Below are 20,955 nucleotides of genomic sequence, written 5' to 3' on the forward strand. Positions count from 1 at the left end.
AGGGGCAGAACAGAGGCTCTGCCAGGAGGCCCACGGGCAAGTGGTGCTGGGATGGAGGGGCAGCGGCCCCCCATGGCACTGGGGCCACAGCGCCGTCCCCGGATCCCTCCGAGGACCAGTGTCCAGGACCCGCGTGCTCCCCACATTCCTGGAAAGGCCTGGGAGAGCAGACCCCCCCCCCCCGCCCCCCGTCTGTCCCTGCGAAGCTGGGTCCCACACAGGCCAGGGCCCAGGGGCCGCTGCCACATGGTCCAGGTGTGCAGTCACACTGAAGGGAGAAGAGGGGAGCATTCGCATCCCCCCTCCTCTTAGTTGACCCCTGACCCCGAGGACTGACTCGGGTACACAGTCTCAGGTGCTGACTTGAGTTGGTGAGACAGCGTGTTCCAAGGGTGGCGGGGGGGGGGGGGGGGGGGGGGGGGGGGGGGGGAGGGGTGCTGAGCGAGCCCGAGGGGCTGTCCTGGCCAGACAGGGCGCTGGTGACCCCTCTGTCCCGTCCCTCCCTGCCTCTGCCCCCTCCCTGCCTCTGCCCCCTCCCTGCCTCTGCCCCCCTCTACCTGTGCCCCCTCCCTGCCTCTGCCCCCTCCCTGCCTCTGCCCCCCTCTGCCTCTGCCCCCCTCTACCTCTGCCCCCTCCCTGCCTCTGCCCCCCTCTGCCTCTGCCCCCCTCTGCCTCTGCCCCCTCCCTGCCTCTGCCCCCTCCCTGCCTCTGCCCCCTCCCTGCCTCTGCCCCCTCCCTGCCTCTGCCCCCTCCCTGCCTCTGCCCCCTCCCTACCTGTGCCCCCTCCCTGCCTCTGTCCCCCTCTACCTGTGCCCCCTCCCTGCCTCTGCCCCCCTCTACCTGTGCCCCCTCCCTGCCTCTGCCCCCTCCCTGCCTCTGCCCCCCTCTACCTGTGCCCCCTCCCTGCCTCTGCCCCCCTCTACCTGTGCCCCCCCTCTACCTCTGCCCCCCTCTACCTCTGCCCCCTCCCTGCCTCTGCCCCCTCCCTGCCTCTGCCCCCCTCTACCTCTGCCCCCTCCCTACCTGTGCCCCCTCCCTGCCCCTGCCCCCTCCCTGCCTCTGCCCCCCTCTACCTCTGCCCCCTCCCTGCCCCCTCCCTGCCTCTGCCCCCTCCCTGCCTCTGCCCCCTCCCTGCCTCTGCCCCCACAAAGAGGCTGTTCCCACAGATCCCGGACCGGAGCTGGGGTGTGGGGGTGCTTTAAGGAGTGTCCGGCCCGCCTCCCCCCCAGGCTGCGGGTTCGGAGGGTGAGTCACACCTGGTGTGTCGTAACTGCTGGAGGTGACGCCAGGCAAACAGCCTGCTAAGCAGAAGGCGGCTTACACCCATGGGAGGCGCCTCTGAGCCCCGAGGACGTCACCCCCAGGGGCCGCCGTTCCTCCACCAGCACCTGCCGCGCACTGTCCTAGGTGCCGGGGACCCCCACGGAGAAAACAGGCAGGCATCCTGCCTGGGGGGCCGACAGTCGGGGGAGGGACACTGAGGACACGAGATTCAAGTAAGACTTGCGGCTGGTCAGACGGGCCGGAGGAGGGGAGAGCTGGCCCTGAGGCCGCAGACGGGAGGGACGGCGGGAGGGGCCTCGCGGGAAGGACACCGAGACTGTGGGTGTGACTCTGGGAGGGGGGCGTCGGCCTTCTGAGGGGAACAGGGACGTGACCGAGTTAGGTTTTAACAGGCTCCGCCGCTGGGTTTGCGGGGCAAAGGGCGGGGAGCGGTGGGTGGTCTGAGGGCAGTCGGGTGAGCAGGGCCGGCGGGCTCCTGGGAGCAGACGGGGTGCTGAGGAGCGGGGTGCTGAGGAGCGGGGTGCTGAGGAGCGGCTGGATTCGGGGTACGGATGCCTAGGGCCCCAGGCCTGCCGACGGGCCAGAGGGGGAGGCGCTCAGGGTCTGACTGTCCACAGCAGGGGCCACGGAAGGGCTCGAGGTGACCGTCCCTGGGGGGTGATGAGTGAGAGGCGGGGGCAGGAGCCCGGACTCGGGGGGGGGGGGGGAGCCCCAGGCTCAGTCTGGGGCGGGAGCCGTCGGTGTAGAATGGACGAGGCCCCTCTGCCCGGCCTGTGGCCTCCAGCCAGCCAGGCCCCGATAGCGGTCCTGTCCTCTGCCCGGCCTGTGGCCTCCAGCCAGCCAGGCCCCGATAGCGGTCCTGTCCTCTGCCCCAGCTGCTCCCGGGTGCTTCCCAGAAGGTGTCTGACAGGCGGGTTCCCTGCTACTGCCCCTCTTCAGCGCAAAGTGAGCGGAGGCTGCGGGGGGGGGGGGGGCGGGGGGCCGAGGCCAGGGTGACCTGTGAAAGGACAGTCTCTGGGCCTCGCTGATCCCTCACCCCCTCACCCCCTCGCCCCCTCTGCCCCCTTCCCCTTAGGCCACCCGCAGCCACAAGGCGCGCAGGGGCACACACCCACTCAGACCCACTCACCACCCTCCGCGCACCGCCTGCCCCCCCACATCACAGCCCCAGCACCCCCACCCCCCGCATCCCCACTCCTCCCGCACACCCCTACCTCTTCCCCTCGCACGCCCCCACCCAGCACGGTCTGTCCAGAGGACGCACGGGCAGGGTCTGCAGTCCAGAAAGGCGCTGATTCGTTTATTGGGGCTGGAGGGCTACAAAGTGAATGGGCAAAATCACATGGCAGTGGGGGTTTGGGGTGGGGCCTGCGGGGCGCTGATTGGTCAGAGGTGGGGAACAAATCACTTCTTCAGGTCTTGAGGGCAACTCCAAGCTCCTGTCCTCTGCTCAGAGCTGAGGCTGGAGGGCAGAGGCTGGAGGGGCGAGGCTGTGGGGGGCGAGGCTGTGGGGGGCAAGGCTGTGGGGGGCTGAGGCTGGAGGGCAGAGGCTGGAGGGGCGAGGCTGTGGGGGGCAAGGCTGTGGGGGGCGAGGCTGGGGGGGGCGAGGCTGTGGGGGGCGAGGCTGGGGGGGCTGAGGCTGGGGGGGCTGAGGCTGGAGGGGCGAGGCTGGAGGGGTGAGGCTGTGGGGCCCGAGGCTATGGGGGGCGAGGCTGGAGGGGCCGAGGCTGGGGGGGCCGAGGCTGGGGGGGCCGAGGCTAGGGGGGGCGAGGCTGTGGGGGGCCGAGGCTGTGGGGGGCGAGGCTGGGGGGGCCGAGGCTGGGGGTGGGCAAGGCTGGGGGGGGCGAGGCTGGGGGGGCCGAGGCTGGAGGGGCCAGGTCCAGGACCGGTGTGGTGGCCGGTGTGGAGGTCTGGTGGCCAAGGGCGCGGCCGCCCCGCCTGCGGGCTCAGGAGCTGAAACAGTTCAGATAAGAAGTTAGCCGGCCTGGGGCTGGGACCTGTGAGCTCAGCCAAGGTGAGACTGAGTCAGGTCCGGAAGCGCGCAGAGGGAAAAGGATGTCAACACCGCGGTTAAATCCGGCCGGAACATGGGACCCCCTGTCCGAGCTGGAACATGGGTGCCCCGACACCGTCCTGCACAGAGGGGCCGCCCTGCCTGGGGCCTTCACGCTGTCTCACGGCTGTCCAGCCAGACACGGGGTGGCCGCGGGGCTACACCTGTTTGGTGTGTAAACCCGTCTCCTGTGCGGCCTCTTCCCAACACACGGCTGGTCTCAGGTGTGAGCAGAGCCTGCCCAACGGGGACGGGGCCTCAGGTGTGAGCAGATCCCTCCCAGCGGGGGCGGGGCCTCAGGTGAGAGCAGATCCCTCCCAGCGGGGGCGGGGCCTCAGGTGTGAGCAGATCCCTCCCAGCGGGGCGGGGCCTCAGGTGTGAGCAGATCCCTCCCAGAAGGGGCGGGGCCTCAGGTGTGAGCAGATCCCTCCCAGCGGGGGCGGGGCCTCAGGTGTGAGCAGATCCCTCCCAGAAGGGGCGGGGCCTCAGGTGTGAGCAGATCCCTCCCAGCGGGGGCGGGGCCTCAGGTGTGAGCAGATCCCTCCCAGCGGGGGCGGGGCCTCAGGTGAGAGCAGATCCCTCCCAGCGGGGGCGGGGCCTCAGGTGTGAGCAGGGCCCTCCCCAGCGCCCAAGGTGCCTGAGACTGCGCAGTGCTCGCCCAGGGGCCTGAGAGTCGCTAATGGAGACTCTCCGGATGGACGGGTGAGTGGAAGCGCACAGAAGGCCCTCCTCCTGAGCAGGCGTCCTGGCCTCTGCGGGCTGCTGTGATCCGACAGCACCGCCCTGGGCTGCAGGGCGCTGGAATCATCACCAAGGAGGCCGAGGTCTCGGTGCCCGGGAGCCGCCCAGCCAGACCGCGAGGGCTGTAGGGAGCGGGTTTCCTGATGGAAAGGGTGCTTCCACCGCAAATCCACCCGGCAGGTGGCTTAAGGGGCCCACGGGGGGTGGCCGTCCCCCTCTAGCTCTTGTCCCCTTGACAGCACCCACTGGGGCCACCCAAGGGAGCCACTTCCTCTCGCGTCCCATCTCTTCGAAGTGCCATGCCACACCCACTCTTTATCCCTCGTGTGGAAAGGACACGTTCTCAAAGTATGATTTCTCGGTACCCCCCCCCCCACACACACACACACACACAACACACAAGGAGTGCTACCTCCCCGGTGATGGCCCCGCATTTCTCCCTAAACACAGGCCCCGCCAACCTCAGCCTGGTCGTGGGCATATCTGCGGGGGCGGGGGGGGGTGGTCTGAGGCATCTTAGATGGAGGGTCAGGGACCATGTTCCCTCCTCTCTGTGCACCTGAGCCCTGGGGCCTGCCCCCCTGCTGGCGTCTGTGAGCACCTTTTCTAAAGGAAACACAACATTCTTTCCGGTGAATGGTGAATGCTTCCAGGAATGCAGCTGTGATCCGGGCTGTTTAAGAGCCTGGACGCGTTTGTGGTAAAAGGTGCCTACAGGGTTCTGGGAGAAACAAACCCTCCATTTCTGCTTTGCCGCCTGCATTCTTCCCACTGCCCACCAGAGGGCACTCGGCCGCCCTCCAGGAGGAGTTGCTGCCACTGCCTGGAGTTACTTACCCCCCAGCGCCCTCCCCGCCGCAGTCTCCCGGGCGGGGTGGGGGGTGGGGGTGGGGTTTGTCTTTTAGCCTCACTGGAAAGCGGGGGGCTGCCGTTACTGGGGAAATAGGTTCATTTGAACCCTTTAGGATAACCGTAAGGTCCCCGCGGTCCCCGCTGTGCAGTCACATTCCCCCGCAGGGCCGCCGCGCCCCTGCCACAACACTCCTCCAGGTCATCGCAGCCTTTCTCGTCTGTCCCCCGCACGCTAAGGACTGTCTGGCGCTTTGTCGGGTCGGAAAGAGAAAAGGTGAACATTCTCGCAGTTGGCGGTGCGCCCGTGCGCGGGCCTGAGGCCCCCTGGCTGCAGGTGGACGGAGCAGGTGTTCGCTGAACCCGCAAGCGCCCGAGACCCGCCGCTCCCCGCACCGCGTTTGCTGGCGCAGCCGCAGCCAGCCCCCGAGCTGTCTCGGTTGGAACCGCTAGCGGGCAAGCACCCGGCAGGCGGCCGCGGGAGCACGTGGGCTCGGACAGTCGCGGACAGCAGTCCGCCTTCAGAGTCCGGGCAGACTGGCCGCGTCTCCCGCTGAAACCTCCCCCCTTTCCCGGGGTTCCCGGCAGCGGACGTGGAGGCCCGCTGCCAGCAGAGGGCGTGCGTGTGTCTGATGCTCAGGGCTATCGCTAGGAGGCGGGTCCGCATCAGCAGTGCCCAGGGTCAGACCAGGCTCCTCTCTCCCGGCCCCCCCAGCCCACCACCACACCCACGTCCTCAGGCCCCACCGCTTAGAGACACGGGGATGGGGAATCAAGCTCAAGGACACCCCAGTCGGTTCAGGCGGTCCGTGGGGAAGGTGGGGAGGGCTGTTCTAGAAGAAGGGGATTAAAGAGACAGCACTGAAGGCAGAGGGGCCTTGCCTGGATCCTGGCTTAGGAACACCGGGATGTAGATGCCTCTTCTGGTGCCTGACCAGGAGGACGGTTGGAGCAGGTGTGGGCCCGCAGCGAGGCCCGGAAGTTAGACTTCTCCAGTGCGCTGCGGCTGTCCTTCCTGGACGGCCCCTGCCCTTAGGAGGTGCACGCTGGGGTGATGGGTGTGAAGGTCATGACTGCAACTTCGTGTACATGATTCGGGAGGAAAAAGGAGGAAAAGGAACATGGCAAAGCCACGAGGCATTGCTGCGTCCCGGGGGTGGGTGTCGGGGGGCTCCCCGGGATCTGCCTTCCTGTGGGATCTGCCTTCCTGTGGGATCCGCCTTCCTGTGGGATCTGCCTTCCTGTGGGATCCGCCTTCCTGTGGGATCCGCCTTCCTGTGGGATCTGATCTGCCTTCCTGTGGGATCTGATCTGCCTTCCTGTGGGACTGAACTTGCATGACGACAAGTTGGGATAAGAGAGGTGACGGGTCACCTGCTGGGGGCAGACCCTCAAGGTTGCCCAGACGCCTGGTCTTTCGAAGTCACCGTTTGCCTATTGTGAGGACAGAGGCCTCTATGGCGGGATCTCCCCGCCCGCGGCGAACCCTGATGTATTTATCAATGGATGAATCAATCAACCTCTCTCTCTCTCTCTCTCTCTCTCTCTCTCTCTCTCTCTCCCTCCCTCCCTCCTCTCCCTCCCCCCCTTTCTGGTTGTCTTTGTCCGAATCTGTCACTCTAGCTAAAACTAGCCTCACGCCTTTATCTCTCCAAATGATTTGGAGCCGCAGTGCGGTGCTTTGGCAAAGATCAGGCCAACCGAAGAGACGCCGGCTCGTGGGGGGCCGCTGTCTGCAGCTGAGGGAGCGGGTGCTAGTTGCTGTGTGTCGCTTGGTGGCCAGAGGACATCGGTGGTTCCCCCCAGGCCTCTGAGCCGCCACGTTGTGCACCGGCTGCTTTTCCTCGCGGCATGAAGAACACGGTAGCCAGCGGCCCTCTGGCCGGATGAGACGGGCCGTGTCCTGTGACATGCATCCCTCCGTCCCGCCGGCCGTGCGTCCTCCACTCACTCGTTCACTCGGGGCCGGGGTCACCGGAACCAGGACAGGGCGACCGAGGGACAGCCAGGGAGTGGAAGCACAGTGTGAGGCTGAGAAGCAAGCAGTGCAGTGGCCAGGAGGGCGGAGGCAGCGCGGAAGCCATGTCATCCACATGCAGTGGTCCTCAGACGTCAGTCGTTGTCAAAAACCACGATTTCTGCCGCGTCTGAGGATTACCAGCAGCTATGGGAGCGTTACTTGTTTAAGACCCTCCCTGAAGTCCATTCACTTAAAACAACTTAAATGCCTCCTGTGGTCTCACCCTAAACATTGCTAACCACAACGCTGTGCTTTGGATATGTTACTTTTTTCTGACACGTTGAAGTGAATCCACAGCTATGTGATCACTGAATGTATCTTGAACGGTACATGTCGTCGGGGACACAGGTGCCACACGATCGAGGAATCCTTTCGCCAAAGGGTTTAGGCAGCTGTGGGCAAACTACGGCCCGCGGGCCGGATCCGGCCCGTTCGGCTGTTCTATCCGGCCCGCGAAGCCGAAAGAGCGGAGGGTTCTCTTGCTCTCCCCTCCGCTCCTTTACTTTGAATTTATATTAGTTCACACAAACACTCCATCCATGCTTTTGTTCCGGCCCTCCGGTCCAGTTTAAGAACCCATTGTGGCCCTCGAGTCAAAAAGTTTGCCCACGCCTGGTTTAGGGGCAAGTGGATTGAGGTGAAAGTACTGGCTTGTGTGGGTGCATCTGAAGTGCATACACACTTCACCTAACCCCGTGGTCAGCAAACTGCGGCTCGCGAGCCACATGCGGCTCTTTGGCCCCTTGAGTGTGGCTCTTCCACAAAATACCACGGCCTGGGCGAGTCTGCTTTGAAGAAGTGGCGTTAGAAGAAGTTTAAGTTTAAAAAATTTGGCTCTCCAAAGAAATTTCAGTCGTTGTACGGTTGATATTTGGCTCTGTGGACTAATGAGTTTGTCGACCACTGACCTAACCCCATCCTCCTCCCTTTCGGAGTAAATCAGTGATCTGCTCCGTACAATCCATTTCCCAGAAACTGAGAGACCAGTGGATTCAGTGTCTGCTTTGGCGATTAGAACATGAGCTGGTTTCCTGACGACTCAGAGATCACATATTTATTAAGTCTTGATGCAAGAAGAATTCATCTTTAGACGCAAATATCACGTTTGCCCCCCAAATTTAGAGCGAGGACTGTAACACGAAGGGACTGGCTGTCTCGTAGGGAGGGTTAGGCCAGCTGGCTTTCCCGCCCAGGACTTACAGTTTAGTCTTAAGGACAGCGGCACCTCGAGGCTGCCTCCGCACTCCCCTGAGAACAGGTCACCCTCATTTTCACGATGAGCTACTTCCGTGGTGCAGAGCTCGGGGCATGCAGGTTAGGAGGCGTCTTAAATGTATTTAAATGGCTTCTGCCCCTCCTTGGTCAAAGATTCCTCACAACCTACTGCATCGAGGCACTGAGCCGGTGCAGAAAGAGGGGCGGACCATGAAGAGCAAGACAGACAGGGTTCCTGCCCCGTGGTGTGGGGGAGACACTGAGTCACCCCCCATAAAATGGCTCTCAGGAGGCGGGGTTTGAGCTGATGGGGGGCGGGAGAGGAGAGAATGTTTCAGGCAAAGGAAATATCCAGTGACCCCCTCTAGGGGCAGGGGTGTGGGGGTGGGGGGGGGTGTTGGCCCTGCCTTGCTGGGCCCACAGCCACCGCAAGGAGTTCGGGCTCTGATCTAAGAGCGATGGGGAACCACTGGAGGGTTGGACTCAACAAATATCGAGGCTCTGTCAGCAATGAGGGACAGGTCCATGGTGTGGGTACACAAACCACAGCGCTTACAGACACACCCCAAACCCCGCCTCTTCAAACCGCTGGTTCCCGCTCCTGCCCTCCCATCGGCAGTGCGTTCACTGTCTCATCTCCGTGAATGGCCTCACCATTCAACCGGTAGCTCAGGCCCCAAATCCAGGTGCCATCCATGGTACCCCCTCTCGTTTTCATCCCCGTACCCCCATATCTCACCCACAGCCAAGTCCTGTCCACTCCGCCTCTCAATTGTCTCTGGAAGTCGCTCACTTCCCCGTCACCTCCGTCACTTCGCCTCTTGCTGAGCTGTGGCCGTGGTTCCCTAAACTCTCGCCTCCTCTCGTGGCCCTCCGCACAGAGCGGCCCTTCCCAAGTACAGATCCCAGATGCCAGGCCTCCGCCTAAAGCACAGGGACCTGGGCTACATCGATCAGCCCGAGCCGATCCTGCCCGTCACTCCGCGTGCCCTTGACTGATTGTGGGCAGAGACCCAGGGACTCACTTCTGGTCCCTGCTTCTAGAAAGGTCCTCCTGCTCGTCTTCAAGAGGCAGGGGGAGAAAAAGATCTTGTTTTCGCCGAGGCCCGCCTACCAGTGGGGGAATCCCCGTGCCATGCAGCCAGGGGAAGGTGGGTTTCCTGGCGTGCGCAGGCCTGGGGACTCTAACCGACGTGTGTCCGAGGCACCAGGGCCAAGCGGGCGGTTGGCCACGCTCCTCTGAGGCACAGTGGCGAGGTCTGGGCTGGAGGGATACATGTGAGTCCTGGGTGTAGCTTGGGGTAGGGATGCGATTGCCAAGAAGAGAGGGGAGAGTGAGATGGGAGAAAGAGTCGGGGAGCGGAGGCGGAGCTGCAAACCAGAGCGGTGCCCAGGGAGACCACCTGGGCCAGAAGGAAGGGCTTCCTGCCCGCCTGTTGACGCTGACGGAGACACACGCTAAGGGCATGAGCATCCCCGAGTGCATGCACACTGGACAGAAGGAAGCGGCGAGGCGTGTCTTCAGCGCGGGGCGGAAGCTGGACTTCAGGGCCCACCCTTGGGATTACCATTAGGAGACTTTGGCCGCCTGCCATTCAACAAGAGGCCATTTTACCAGCATTTCAAAGGCGACCACGGTTGAACAATAACCCAGTTAGAGTACATTTCTCCTCTTCTGAATGCGATATATCGAGTGAGGTGGAGACGGGGCGAGCTTCCCAAGAGAAGGCACCATTGTGAGAACAAGGCTCAGGTGTGAAAGCTAATGGCAGCAGGCACAGAATTGGTCTGGGGACCAACATGGGACATGAGGTGGGAATGAGCCAGCATAGGGTGTGCCTTGTAAGCCTGGCTGAGCTTAGACTGCGTTCGGTCAGAAATGACTTTTCATTCAATGGGAAGCTTTTGAGCAGCACTAGAGTTGGTCAAGGTGTTCCAGATCAAAGGGAAGGCTTGTGAGGTGAAAATAAAAAGGGTCAGAGGGCCAGAAGCTACAGTGCCATGGGAGAGATTCTCAAACTTTAGTGCCAGAATCACAGAGGAATTTGTGACAGATGTAAATTCCTGGTCCTCGTCCCCCCATTTCGGTCCCATATGGTGCCAGTTAACGCCAACAGGAATCCCTGATTTGGGAGGTGGTGGTGAAGGAACCAGTTCAATTACGAGACAGCAGGGCTGTGAGGTGGCCCTGGCAGGGAGGCAGCCCCTGGGGTCTGTCTATGCAGGCTGGAATGTGGACCATGCACTTGCCCCGAGGGGAGCTGACTTATAGAAGGCCCTGCCCCTGGTCCCTGATTGGCCTGCCCTTATGCAAATGAAGACTCCAAATCCTTGCAGTTTGATTGGTCTAAAAAACACTGTCCTGATCGGTCAGAACGAGTCACTGTAATTAGGGGAGGTGTGCAGTCGATTTGACAGGGAAAGTATCAGTCCTATTGGTGGAAATAGGATTCCAGGAGTTCCTTTATAAGGCTGGCTCAGATGCAGGAACACAGTGCAGTCCAATGAGGCTTCTCCCCCAAGTGCGGTTTGCTGCGGGCCCGTTTAGTAATGGCTGCTATGCCCTGCTTTTACATTTGAGCCCAGTGAGCCATCAGGAGCCCTTTAGTAGGTATCTTCTTTCAAGGGATCCACACGTATCTTCTTTCAAGTGATTCAAAGCTCCTCAGGCTACCCTCAAGGGCAGTTTGATTGGCATCATGAGTATCCATTAGTTTCCTCCTCTCTGGCATAGAAAGCTGGCATTCCTCTATATTACGTAAGGCTTCTTCCGGGTCTCCCCACCTGAGAGACCCTCGCTTCCCGGCCAATGTGGCGGTCAGCGCCTGGCTGACTTGCAGGGGCAGGTAGAGCCAGGGTGGACAGGCTGGCAAGTGCCCACGGCCGGCCGGGCGCCAAGTCCGGGAGACTCTGGTCCCACGCCGGCCCTGCCCTGGTCCAGCAGGAAAACCCGCAGCCCGGCTTTCTGAATGGCCGCAGAGGTTACGCATAAACATGGGGGCGGGTCTCTATGGTGACTGGCTGACGCAGCGGCCAATTATGTAGAGGCGCCCCCTCCATCTCCCCGGCTTACACTTCCGGGACACGGCCAGTCCTTCAAGATGCCAGGAGTTGCCCTACCGAGCGGAGATTTGATTGGCAGGACGATGGAGTGGAGTCCCCCAACGCCCCACCGCTCCCGGAAGAACGTGTTTGACAGACAGATCTGGGAGCCAGTGCGTGAAGGGAGGCTGGGCGGAAGCTTGGGGGGGCGGGGCTAAAAGAAGGCGGAGACTGACGCACAGTTGGGCGGGGTGGGCAGGGTGCGGGCAGGGCCCGGCTGTCGCGGCCACCACAGAGATGCTGTCCGGACGCGAGGGCTCTTAGCCGCGGGGAGCCCTGCACTGAAGGCTCTGAGGTGAGGCGCTCGCTCGTTGGTATGAGGGTTGTGGCGTCCTTCACCCCGCTGCCAGCGTCCTCGCCGCCCGCGTCCTGCCCGCTGGGCGCTCCAGGCTCCGTAGCGATGGGGGCGGGGCTGGGCACCTGTCCATGTTTGCAGGCACCTGCTGCCAGAGGCGCTGGGGTCTGCCTCGGAGCTGGGGAGCTGGGGAGCTGGGGAGCGGTGCCAGGCTGGGCAAGGAGAAGGTAGCCGACCGGCTCGCCCCATCCAGGTCCCGCCCTGTCCGGCCCTGTTCCCACGCCCGCGGCCCAAAGCCCTCCGGGGGGTGGGGCGGGGCGTCCCCAGCCTCGGAGACCCTCAGCCTGGCGGGAGGGGCTCGCGGCGGCGCCCCGAGAGGTAGGTAGCCGTGAGGCCGGACACGGCCCGTGTCGCATCGGGCCGAGACAGGTTTGTCCAGATTCTCTGCGCGAGGAGATAGATGCGTTTACGCCCAGCGCGTGCCCAGGTTTCTCTCCCGCCTGGCCCCAGCGAGCCCGGCGAACCCAGGGGGCCCTGCTTCGTCGCCGCCTAACGTGGACCTTGAGGCTGTTCGTGGTGACGTGTTAACGCGGTGCCCATGTGGGGACCCTGGCGCACAGGAGGGAAGAAGGACCCGTCTCTCAAGATGTTGGTGCATGCCGTGTACGCTTCATTGGCACGGGTCCGAGATCTCCCTCCTTAGCTTGATAGAAGGGTGTGTGTGGCCGCACCAGCAGACATGCCAGATTGTTTCCTAATGACTAGGACGCATCTTATGTCTCCCGCCTGTCACTCCTGTTGGAAAGTGCTATCGTGTCTGGGGAAATTGGACACCCCATAAATGGCAACCTTATTCCTGAAAAATGGGCTTCAAGCAGTTGAAAAAGGCCATTTCCAGGTGATTATGTTGCTCCTAGGAGGAGCTGGGAGAAAGTTTTACTTGATTCTTCCAGGCAGAGTCATTAGGGCTAGACTTGGAGGGGACCTAATGGGGAGTTGGTTGATCCACCCCAGCAAATTCACCTGGCTGTGATCACTGTGTCCCAAGGGGATGGTCCCCTCTTCAGTCAGGTCTGCCTAGATGACAGTGGGGTGCTGCTCTCATTTCGTGCGTCCACATTTTTCATCTCCCAATGATTTTCACCTTAGTCATCTTTAAAGGCAGGTTTGCAGTTCTTGACAATAAATTGCTATTTACTGGATATACACTGAGTGGCCGGCCAGGTTATGATGATCTCTGAACGCATAAAAATCTAGCCACTCAGTGTATGTGTATATATTAGAGGCCCGGTGCATGAATTCGTGCATGGGTGGGGTCCGGCCAGCCTGGCCAGGGGGAGGGGACATGGATGGTTGGCTGGCCTGCCTGCTGGTCGAACTCCTGGTTGAGGGGACAATTTGCATATTAGCCTTTAATTATATAGGATATACACTGAGTGGCCAGATTATTATGCGTTCAGAGATCATCATAATCTGGCCATTCAGTGTAAGTCAGCAGGTTGGTGGAAGAACCAGCATCCTCATTCCTTTGACTTAATTACCAGGTGGCATGGTGTCTTGGAAAGCAAACCTCATTAACTGGCACAGGCAGGTTCTGGGAGGCACCTCTGTGGGTGTCACAGGCTTGCAGAAAACACATTTTTGCTGAATAGGGTCATTTGGTACCTGATTCTCTCATGATTTGCTTCTCAAGGGTTTAGTAAAACATTGCTCAGCTTGACCCTTTCTACCTGCAGCCTTCAGCTTGGTGCCAACAGGAGCTCAGAGAAGGGGCTCTGGTCTCCCGAGGGGTGGGGGGCGCCCCAAGCAGACAGTGCTGTCTCTAGGCCTCTCCCTTTGTATTTTAGTCAGTGACCCCTGACTCTGTGACCTTAGAGACATGCTCTTACCCACTGCTTACAGCTTTGGGGAAAGCCCTTTGCACGCCTCTGCTGCACCTGTATCCTTGGATGCCTGGCCTTGCCGTCTCGATCCTTCAAGCAGTTGAAAAAGGTCATTTCTTGGGGACGGTCCTGACAAGACCCTTTAGCCCAGTCTCCCACATGCTTGCCCTCCCGTTTTTTCTCACTTCTTTGCCTGCAACTTTGCTAGAGAGAAATATTTTATGCTGAAGACAACTCATTGGGGACACACTTAAATTGGCCCCTTTGGCCCTTTAATGTCCCATAACCCTGAGAAGAGCGCTAGACGTGGAGTCCTGTGGGTACCGTGCACTCTGTGCTGGCAGTGACGTTGTAGCCCAGGGCTTCTGCGTTCTGGCACCAAAGTGAGCTGTGTCACTGAGGGTTCTGAATCCCGGCCCAGCACTGGCACCCAGGTTCCTGGGGGTATTTAAAGGTGGGAAAGCTATTGGAGTCAAAAGACGGAGGGGGTACTGAAGGAAACTATTTCTGAAAACCTTCTTCCCCTGGGTTTATAACGGTGTGTTATATAATGCTGTGTTGTATTCCTATTGAGAGTGGCACATTTAGTTCTTATTTCAAAAGTCTTAACTTTCGGTGTTGGCTGTCTGTTTTCCCCTCTCATTTGAAGGTAAAGTGACTTTGGGGACAGAAGTTGGATGACGCAGGCGGCTGCACTTCTTCGTGTGGAGCACACGTTATGAACCCTTTCTGGAGCATGTCTGCAAGCTCTGGACGCAAAGTAGGTACAGGTGATGAATGTGGTGAGGAAACCATTTGCATAAGAACAGAGGCCAAAATAATTATACTCGGGTGGCCCAGTAACCTTAACAAGATCATCATCTGGTTTTTCTAGTTCAGGCTTTATGTTAGAGAAGCAGTTACTTTGTGGATTAAAGTCAGTTTCCGAGACGGAGGTCGCATCTCAAATAGAAATGACTCTGGTAGCGCTGAGACCATGTGGATCGGCGATGCTAACGTGATGACTGCCGCCCACATCTCCCTGAACCGCGAGATGCTCTGGGTAGGAAAGCCTTGGGAAAGGCCAGCCCCATGTGGTCCAGTCCCACTCGAGGCCCCTGGTTTAATTTTTCTAAGTAAAATGTCTTTTTAGTGGCAAAAAAGCATACATTTTAGGAAAGCCGAGCATACGCGAAGACAAAAGCGTAATCCCAGCTCTCTGAGGGCACCGCTGCTCACCTCTTTTCTAGGCGCAGGACACACCTTTCCAGGCCGCCGTCTAACGCCACGGCCGTTTATCTGGCTCCCCTAGTCTCCCTCTCCCGTGGATGATGGCTTATGCGGGGGAGAGTCCAACTACGGCACCGTGCGCACTAGGGCCAGGATCACAGTCGGACCCGTTGCAAGTGAGAGAAGCGCTTCCTTCCTGTTCCTAACCCAAGCGCTAATGTCAGGCCGTGCCTCATTTCACTCACCGCTGGCGTCTGAGCTGCTTAGCGCCCGGCCTGCACATGGAGCTGCCCTTGCACAGTTGTCTAATTGTTTAGTCACCCCTGCCCCTTTGGGGGCCCCCGGAGAAACCATCTTCTTCTTCGTTTCACTTAAATTTCGTGACTCTTGGCTTTCTGGGCCCCTAGGACGCAGCTGACGGGGGTTTTCTAACGTGTTGGTCCTAATCGCTTCTCGGCCTTTTGGCTAAGATCAAGTGTAACGTGTTGGTCCTGCTTCAGCTCTGTTCTGCTCGGGATACTGGCCCCGCACAAAGGCCTTTCGAGTCATCTCGGCCATGGGGCCAGATGTCCTTGTGAAAGAGTCATTCCAGCCTTCAGGCCAGGGACCAAGGTCAGCACACACACTCCTGGGTGTTAAGAATCATCCTAACAGATGTTCTCCCCACTGCGTCTTGAATAGCGATCTGACGGCGAAGAGAAGACAGTGACTGGGGACGGGAAGGCCAGCCCTCCACGCACGGCTCCAAAGAAACAGCTGCCTTCTATTCCCAAAAACGCTTTGCCCATCACAAAGCCCACGTCTCCTGCCCCCGCAGCACAGTCAACAAACGGCACACACGCTTCCTACGGGCCCTTCTACCTGGAATACTCCCTTCTGGCAGAATTGTAAGTTCTTAAGCCACTTGGCTACGTTCTCATTGACTCGGGAAGGTGAGGAGTGAAATGCGCTATAATGGACTGGGTTCAGTTAGTGGCCGCCATTGAATCTTCAAGCTCAAACTCATACCTCTGCGGCGTCAGCTTGGTGTTTATAGAGAGGGAAGCTATGGTAGGCAGTATGACCTTCCTTAACCAAGGCCTAAGGCATGTCATACACTGTCATAAATGTAATGACTCTCATGCAGATCTTGGGTAAGTAGGACTTGAAGGCAAATGTGTGCGTTCATTTCCATGCCTGTTTTGGAGAGCATGAACAGGAAGTGATTTAGTAAGTACCTGTGGTAGGTCAGGGACTTAATTTTGGTCCCTTCCTATGAAGGGAGGAATTCACCTCCTGAAGAGGTGGTAGAGGACGGGACAGTGGGACGGTGGCCATCTAACCTTTCCCGGGGCACCCCGCTGGAGGCTTTGTGCTGCGTTCTGGGGGTCACCATGTGAGAGGCACCCGACCCCTGAGGAGGTGGTCCCAGTAGGGGAGATGGAGAGCCAGGCCCTGGGAGGCAGGAATGAAGGAACTGGAACTGGGGACCTGGAGAAAAGTTGAGAAGTGCGTGACTTCACCCATTGGAAGGCCTGTCACTAGAAAGGGGAGTGGACTTACTCCGTATGACCTCCAAAGCTGAGGGAGGGGACACGGGGCGTCATAAAGATGTGGGCTCTGCACAGCAAGAGGCTGACGGGTCAGTGAAATCAAGGTTGGACTGCGGTTGCACGTGTGCGAGGCGTGATGGCACAGCGCCTGGCCTACCACGGGGCTCCCATAGTGACCGAGAGCAGGTGGCATTTGATTAAATAATCTGTCCCAAGGGCAGAAAGTGTGGAGAATTCTTCATTTCAATTAATTAAAAATTCCTTTGCACACGGCACTTGATACTGGGCTGTGTCCTAGCCTTGTGCTGCAGGCATGCGCTGTGCGCGGGTAACGAGGCTGAAGAAGTGCAGTAGTAAAGCAAAACCGAGTCTTTAAGCACAGTGTGTCAGGACACACTGAGTTATAGACCAGTGGCATAACTGGAAAACATAAAATAAAATGCCTTTGTACATGCAGTTATTTTAAAGGCACCCCTGAGCCCTCCGTCCCAGCACCAGTCTTGTAAGGGCAGAGGGGCTGAGCCGCCGTCTGAGGGCCGAGTGTGATGTGGTGGCGGGGGCCCCCAAGGCTGTATAAGGGGCCTTGTGCTGGAGGCTGGGCAGTGTGTTGGACAGGCTTCCATTGTGGCACTGAGCCCTCTGCGCAGAACACAACGCCCTCTGCCAGACTGAGCTGCGGTAGCTGCATCTGTCAGCCACGCTGCTGTGGACACACCCAATGTTGGTGACCAAAAAGGAGTGACTGCTTTAAAGTTAGGCAAATAGGTCATAAAGTATCAACTAAGGTCCACTGTCTACCTCACACTTACAGCTCACAGCCTGACTTGTTTGGGCTCATGGCTCATTACAAAGAGCGGTGTGGCATGGCTGGGGTGGGACGAGGTCCCAGAGAGCCAGAGCAGCCTGTGTCTGCCCTGTCTGGCACCCACGCTCCCACCCCGGGCCCAGAGGGCGTGTCTGCGCCGCAGGGTCAGTTCGGAGCAGAAGCACACCACGGACACACCTAAACACTGCCCAGGGACTAGGGTCACAGTGAAAGCAACACCTCCGTGAGGGCACGTGCGTGGGACTTTATTCTTAACTAGAGGCCCGGTGCACGGCATTCACACACTGTGGTGTGGTGGGGGGGTCTCAGCCCGGTTTGCACCCTTTCGCAGTCCAGGAGCTCTCAGGGGGTGTCTGCCTGCTGGCTTAGACCCACTCCCTGAGGAGCAGGCCTAAGCTGGCAGGCGGACATCCCCCAAGAGGTCATTAGCGCTGCCACGGAAGCAGGAGGCTTCTGCCACTGCCACTGTGCTCCCCAATCGTGACCGCAGCTCCTGTGTTGAGCGTCTGCCCCCTGGTGGTCAGTGTGCGTCTTAGTGACCGGCTGTTGGGTCTATTTGCATATTAGCCTTTTATTATATAGGATTACCTAGCACTGGGTCTAAGTGGCTTTGAATGTGTGTGGGTGAGCTCTGCTGTGCGGTCACAGAAGCAGTACTTGGACCAGTCCCCTCATCTACCTCCGGCTAAGGTCCAGAGCTTAAACCGGGTTGCATTGTTCAGAGTTACCTCCAGTTCGTTTCTGGATGATGTTTGGGGGAGGTGGGTTTCTGGGAGGAAAACTTGATTGTGTCCCTGTGTTTGGCTTCAGTGTCTTAATCTGGGCTCTTTGTGGTGAAGCCAGTAGAGGGCAGCCGCCGGGGCCAGGGGAGGGGCTGGGATGACGGGGCCTGTCGGGTTAGGGCCTCAGCTGCCCCGGAGGGACTCTTTCTCCGCAGAGCAGGACGGTGGGTGGTGTGTCTGTCAGTGACCTCCGCCCAGCCCCATGCTCTGCTCTGTTGTAGTACCTTGCTGGTGAAGCAGAAGCTGCCGGGGGTCTACGTGCAGCCGTCCTACCGCTCGGCGTTAGGTAAGCGCCTTTTTCTACAGCGGCAGCACATTCGGTATCTCCGACACTAGGCCGTAACCGTGCTTGCTTCTCCTGCAGTGTGGTTTGGAGTGATCTTCATTCGGCATGGACTTTACCAAGACGGGGTATTTAAGTTCACAGTGTACATCCCTGACAACTACCCAGACGGCGACTGCCCGGTGAGTGGGCGTGACAGCCTGGCTCCGTGTGCTGGCCAGGGAGGCCCGCAGGGCGCTGAAGGAGCCTTGGTTCCCTTCCTGACCAGCCACTTTTATGCTTGTTTCCCAAGATGTCTGTCTGCGCTTCAGTCTTTGGGGGGAGGGCTTGTGCCTTGCTGTGTCCTTGGCCTTGTCAGCCTCCACCGGGAGCTGTGCCTGTGCGCTCGCAGCCGTGTGCCGAGGCTGACAGCACTCGGGGTCGTGGTGCTGGGCAGAGCACCCCCTCACTGGCAAACTGCCAAACTGCATGGCGCAGGACGATGGGGAAAGGAGTTAAGTCTCGCTCTGGGGCAGCTCCTGGCATGACTGCCTTGTCCAGACACTCTTCCTACCACTGTCCGTGGGCCCACTGCCTTCATTGCTCCCACTGAGCTACGTCTCTCTCCATTCAGCGCTTGGTGTTTGATATCCCCGTCTTCCACCCGCTAGTCGACCCCTCCTCGGGTGAACTGGATGTGAAGAGAGCATTTGCGAAGTGGAGGTGGGTAGCTAAGTGTTTCCTTTAGTGACAGAGCCAGTAGGACGGCCAAGTCACGCGCCTGTCTCCCTTAGGCGGAACCACAACCACATCTGGCAGGTGCTGATGTACGCTAGGAGGGTGTTCTACAAGATCGACACGGCGAGCCCCGTGCACCCAGAGGCTGCGGTCCTGTAGGTCACCGCTTAATTTCCGATCGATCTGGGAGTGCAGCCTGGGAGAGGGTGTGGGTAACGTCTGACTTAAACTTTCCACACAGGTATGAGAAAGACGTTCATCTGTTTAAGAGTAAAGTGGTGGACAGTGTGAAGCTGTGCACGGCCCGCCTGTTTGACCAGCCTAAGATAGAAGACCCCTATGCCATTAGGTAAGCGCCTGGACCTAGGCAGAGCGCACCTTGCAGCCCTGTGCGCCACGGTCCCGGTGGGCTTAAATGAAAACGGGGAGTGAAAGGGCAAGTACAGCACCTGTTAGCCTACAATCCTTATTCCCTGGAACACATTTCGGACCCCTCTTCAGCTCCTTAAACAAAAAGCTTCCCATCGACAGGCACGCTGTGCCAGTGGGGAGCTACTAAGTGACTCTGATTCCTGAGGACCCTGTAATGTGCTGTTTTAAGTGTCAGTGTCAGCGGGAGCCCCTCTCAAACAGCCACAGCCCGTCAACGTTCCGATGTGGTGAGGGAGGGAAGCTGCATAGGGGAGTGACTAGTGTGGGACAGTGGGTTCTGGAGCTCTGTGACACTTGACCTTGGGGCCGAGTGGCGGGAGAACAGACCTGAAGGATGGGTGGTTTAGCGCTCCGCACACTGGTGCTGGGGAGGCAGTGTAGTGCAGGGGGTAAGGGCTTGGGCTCTGCAGACGGAGTGGTCGGCTTTGTGACCGGAACAATTACTCGCTTCTCCTGTGCCTCACTTTCTTCATCTTTAAATAATAGTACCTCTGGGGTTGTTTCGAGGCTTAAATGAGCTAACCCGAGGAAAATACTCTGTAAAGCATGGTCATCATGTGAGAAAATAATTTTAACTTACACGTTGACAACTGATAAAAGACTTTTCTTTAAATCCTTATTAGGTTTTGTTATGGCAATTGGCTTAAGTTTTAAAAAATAGATGTTCCGCAAATTTAGTAAGCCAAGCAGTTTTTAAATCTTTTTCTCTTCCTTAAGCTTTTCTCCATGGAATCCTTCTATACACGACGAAGCCAGAGAGAAGATGCTGACTCAGAAAGTAAGCTGATTTGTTTCCGAGATCGCTACCTTGCTGATCCCTTTCTAACCTCATTCTGCACAGACACCTGTTGGGGAGACGGGTTTGTAGTGCTGACGTCTCATCAGTCACTTTCTGATGTCTGTTTTTGATTGTGCCTAGAAGAAGCCTGAAGAACAGCACAATAAAAGTGTTCACGTTGCTGGCCTGTCCTGGGTAAAGCCTGGCTCAGTACAACCCTTCAGTAAAGAAGAGAAAACAGGAACCACCTAGGAGCCGGGACTGTGGTGACTGGTGCACCAGGCACTTTCCTGCAGACGCAGGCCGAGTCCAGGCTGACCAGCGGCCAGGACTGCTGCGAGTAAACTGTGCGAACAAGGACTGGGCGTCAGTGGTGTCCGTGTGCGCGTAGGTTCTAACAGCAAGTTCTGGAAACCTCTCTCTAAGTAACGCGTTATTACTTCTGTCAGAAGTGTCTTTAGGGTGGTTATCTAGTTCAGTACTCCAGATTATTGGGGACCTTGAGGCTTAAGTATTTTTCTGAATATAATGCTAAAGGTAAGTGGCATTCATTTGAAACGAATAGAGTAGACAGAGTTTAGCACTATGTAAGGGTTTTTAAATCGGAGTCTCAGTTGTACATATGTTAGGCAGTGGAGAGGAAAGGAGTGGAGAACGCAGGTTCCTTAGCGTACTAGCCCTTTCAGCGCGAGGCCACCCGACTCTGTCTTCAGCCCACTGTCTTACTGATTTACGAATCGCTACCAGGTGCACGTTAGGGGCGTGAGGCAGCCAGAACACTGGTTCATAGTTTTGTGTTTTTTTTAAAGCAAATTACTTACTGTATTTTTATGGCAGGAGGGAGAAAAAGTGTTAGAACGGTTTCTAATGAAGTCAAATATTTAAATGATGAATGACTAATGTGTTTTGTAGAGACAAAATAAACCAATAAATGATGGTTCTTTGTCATTTATG

General features: G+C 58.6%; 2 protein-coding genes across 12 annotated transcripts in view; one reads left to right on the forward strand and one right to left on the reverse strand.

The window, feature by feature from the left end:
• Positions 1 to 1,251: 1,251 nt before the first annotated feature.
• AKTIP (AKT interacting protein) lies at positions 1,252 to 20,938 on the forward strand. 11 transcript variants are annotated; one of them, XM_080643938.1, is made up of 11 exons: positions 1,339 to 1,496; positions 14,092 to 14,202; positions 14,672 to 14,827; positions 15,333 to 15,538; positions 18,013 to 18,077; positions 18,156 to 18,256; positions 18,688 to 18,776; positions 18,848 to 18,946; positions 19,033 to 19,140; positions 19,941 to 20,001; positions 20,146 to 20,938. In XM_080643938.1, exons 3-11 carry the CDS (start codon positions 14,750 to 14,752, stop codon positions 20,251 to 20,253), a joined length of 915 nt encoding a protein of 304 aa, XP_080500064.1. In that variant the 5' UTR covers positions 1,339 to 1,496; positions 14,092 to 14,202; positions 14,672 to 14,749; the 3' UTR covers positions 20,254 to 20,938. The 11 variants fall into 11 exon arrangements, with proteins under 11 accessions (XP_080500061.1, XP_080500067.1, XP_080500064.1 ...); XM_080643936.1 differs by lacking the exon at positions 1,339 to 1,496 and adding an exon at positions 1,727 to 1,829 and having other exon boundaries at positions 20,143 to 20,938; XM_080643939.1 differs by lacking the exon at positions 1,339 to 1,496 and adding an exon at positions 1,727 to 1,829.
• RBL2 (RB transcriptional corepressor like 2) overlaps positions 2,572 to 20,955 on the reverse strand; it is a 56,567-nt gene continuing 38,183 nt past the window's right edge. The window contains exon 23 of the mRNA XM_080643930.1: positions 2,572 to 3,237. The gene's annotated coding sequence lies outside the window, so the exon portion shown is untranslated. The remainder of the gene's footprint in view (positions 3,238 to 20,955) is intronic.

This window comes from Plecotus auritus (genome assembly GCF_963455305.1).
Source record: "Plecotus auritus genome assembly, chromosome: 10".
Lineage (NCBI taxonomy): Eukaryota > Metazoa > Chordata > Mammalia > Chiroptera > Vespertilionidae > Plecotus > Plecotus auritus.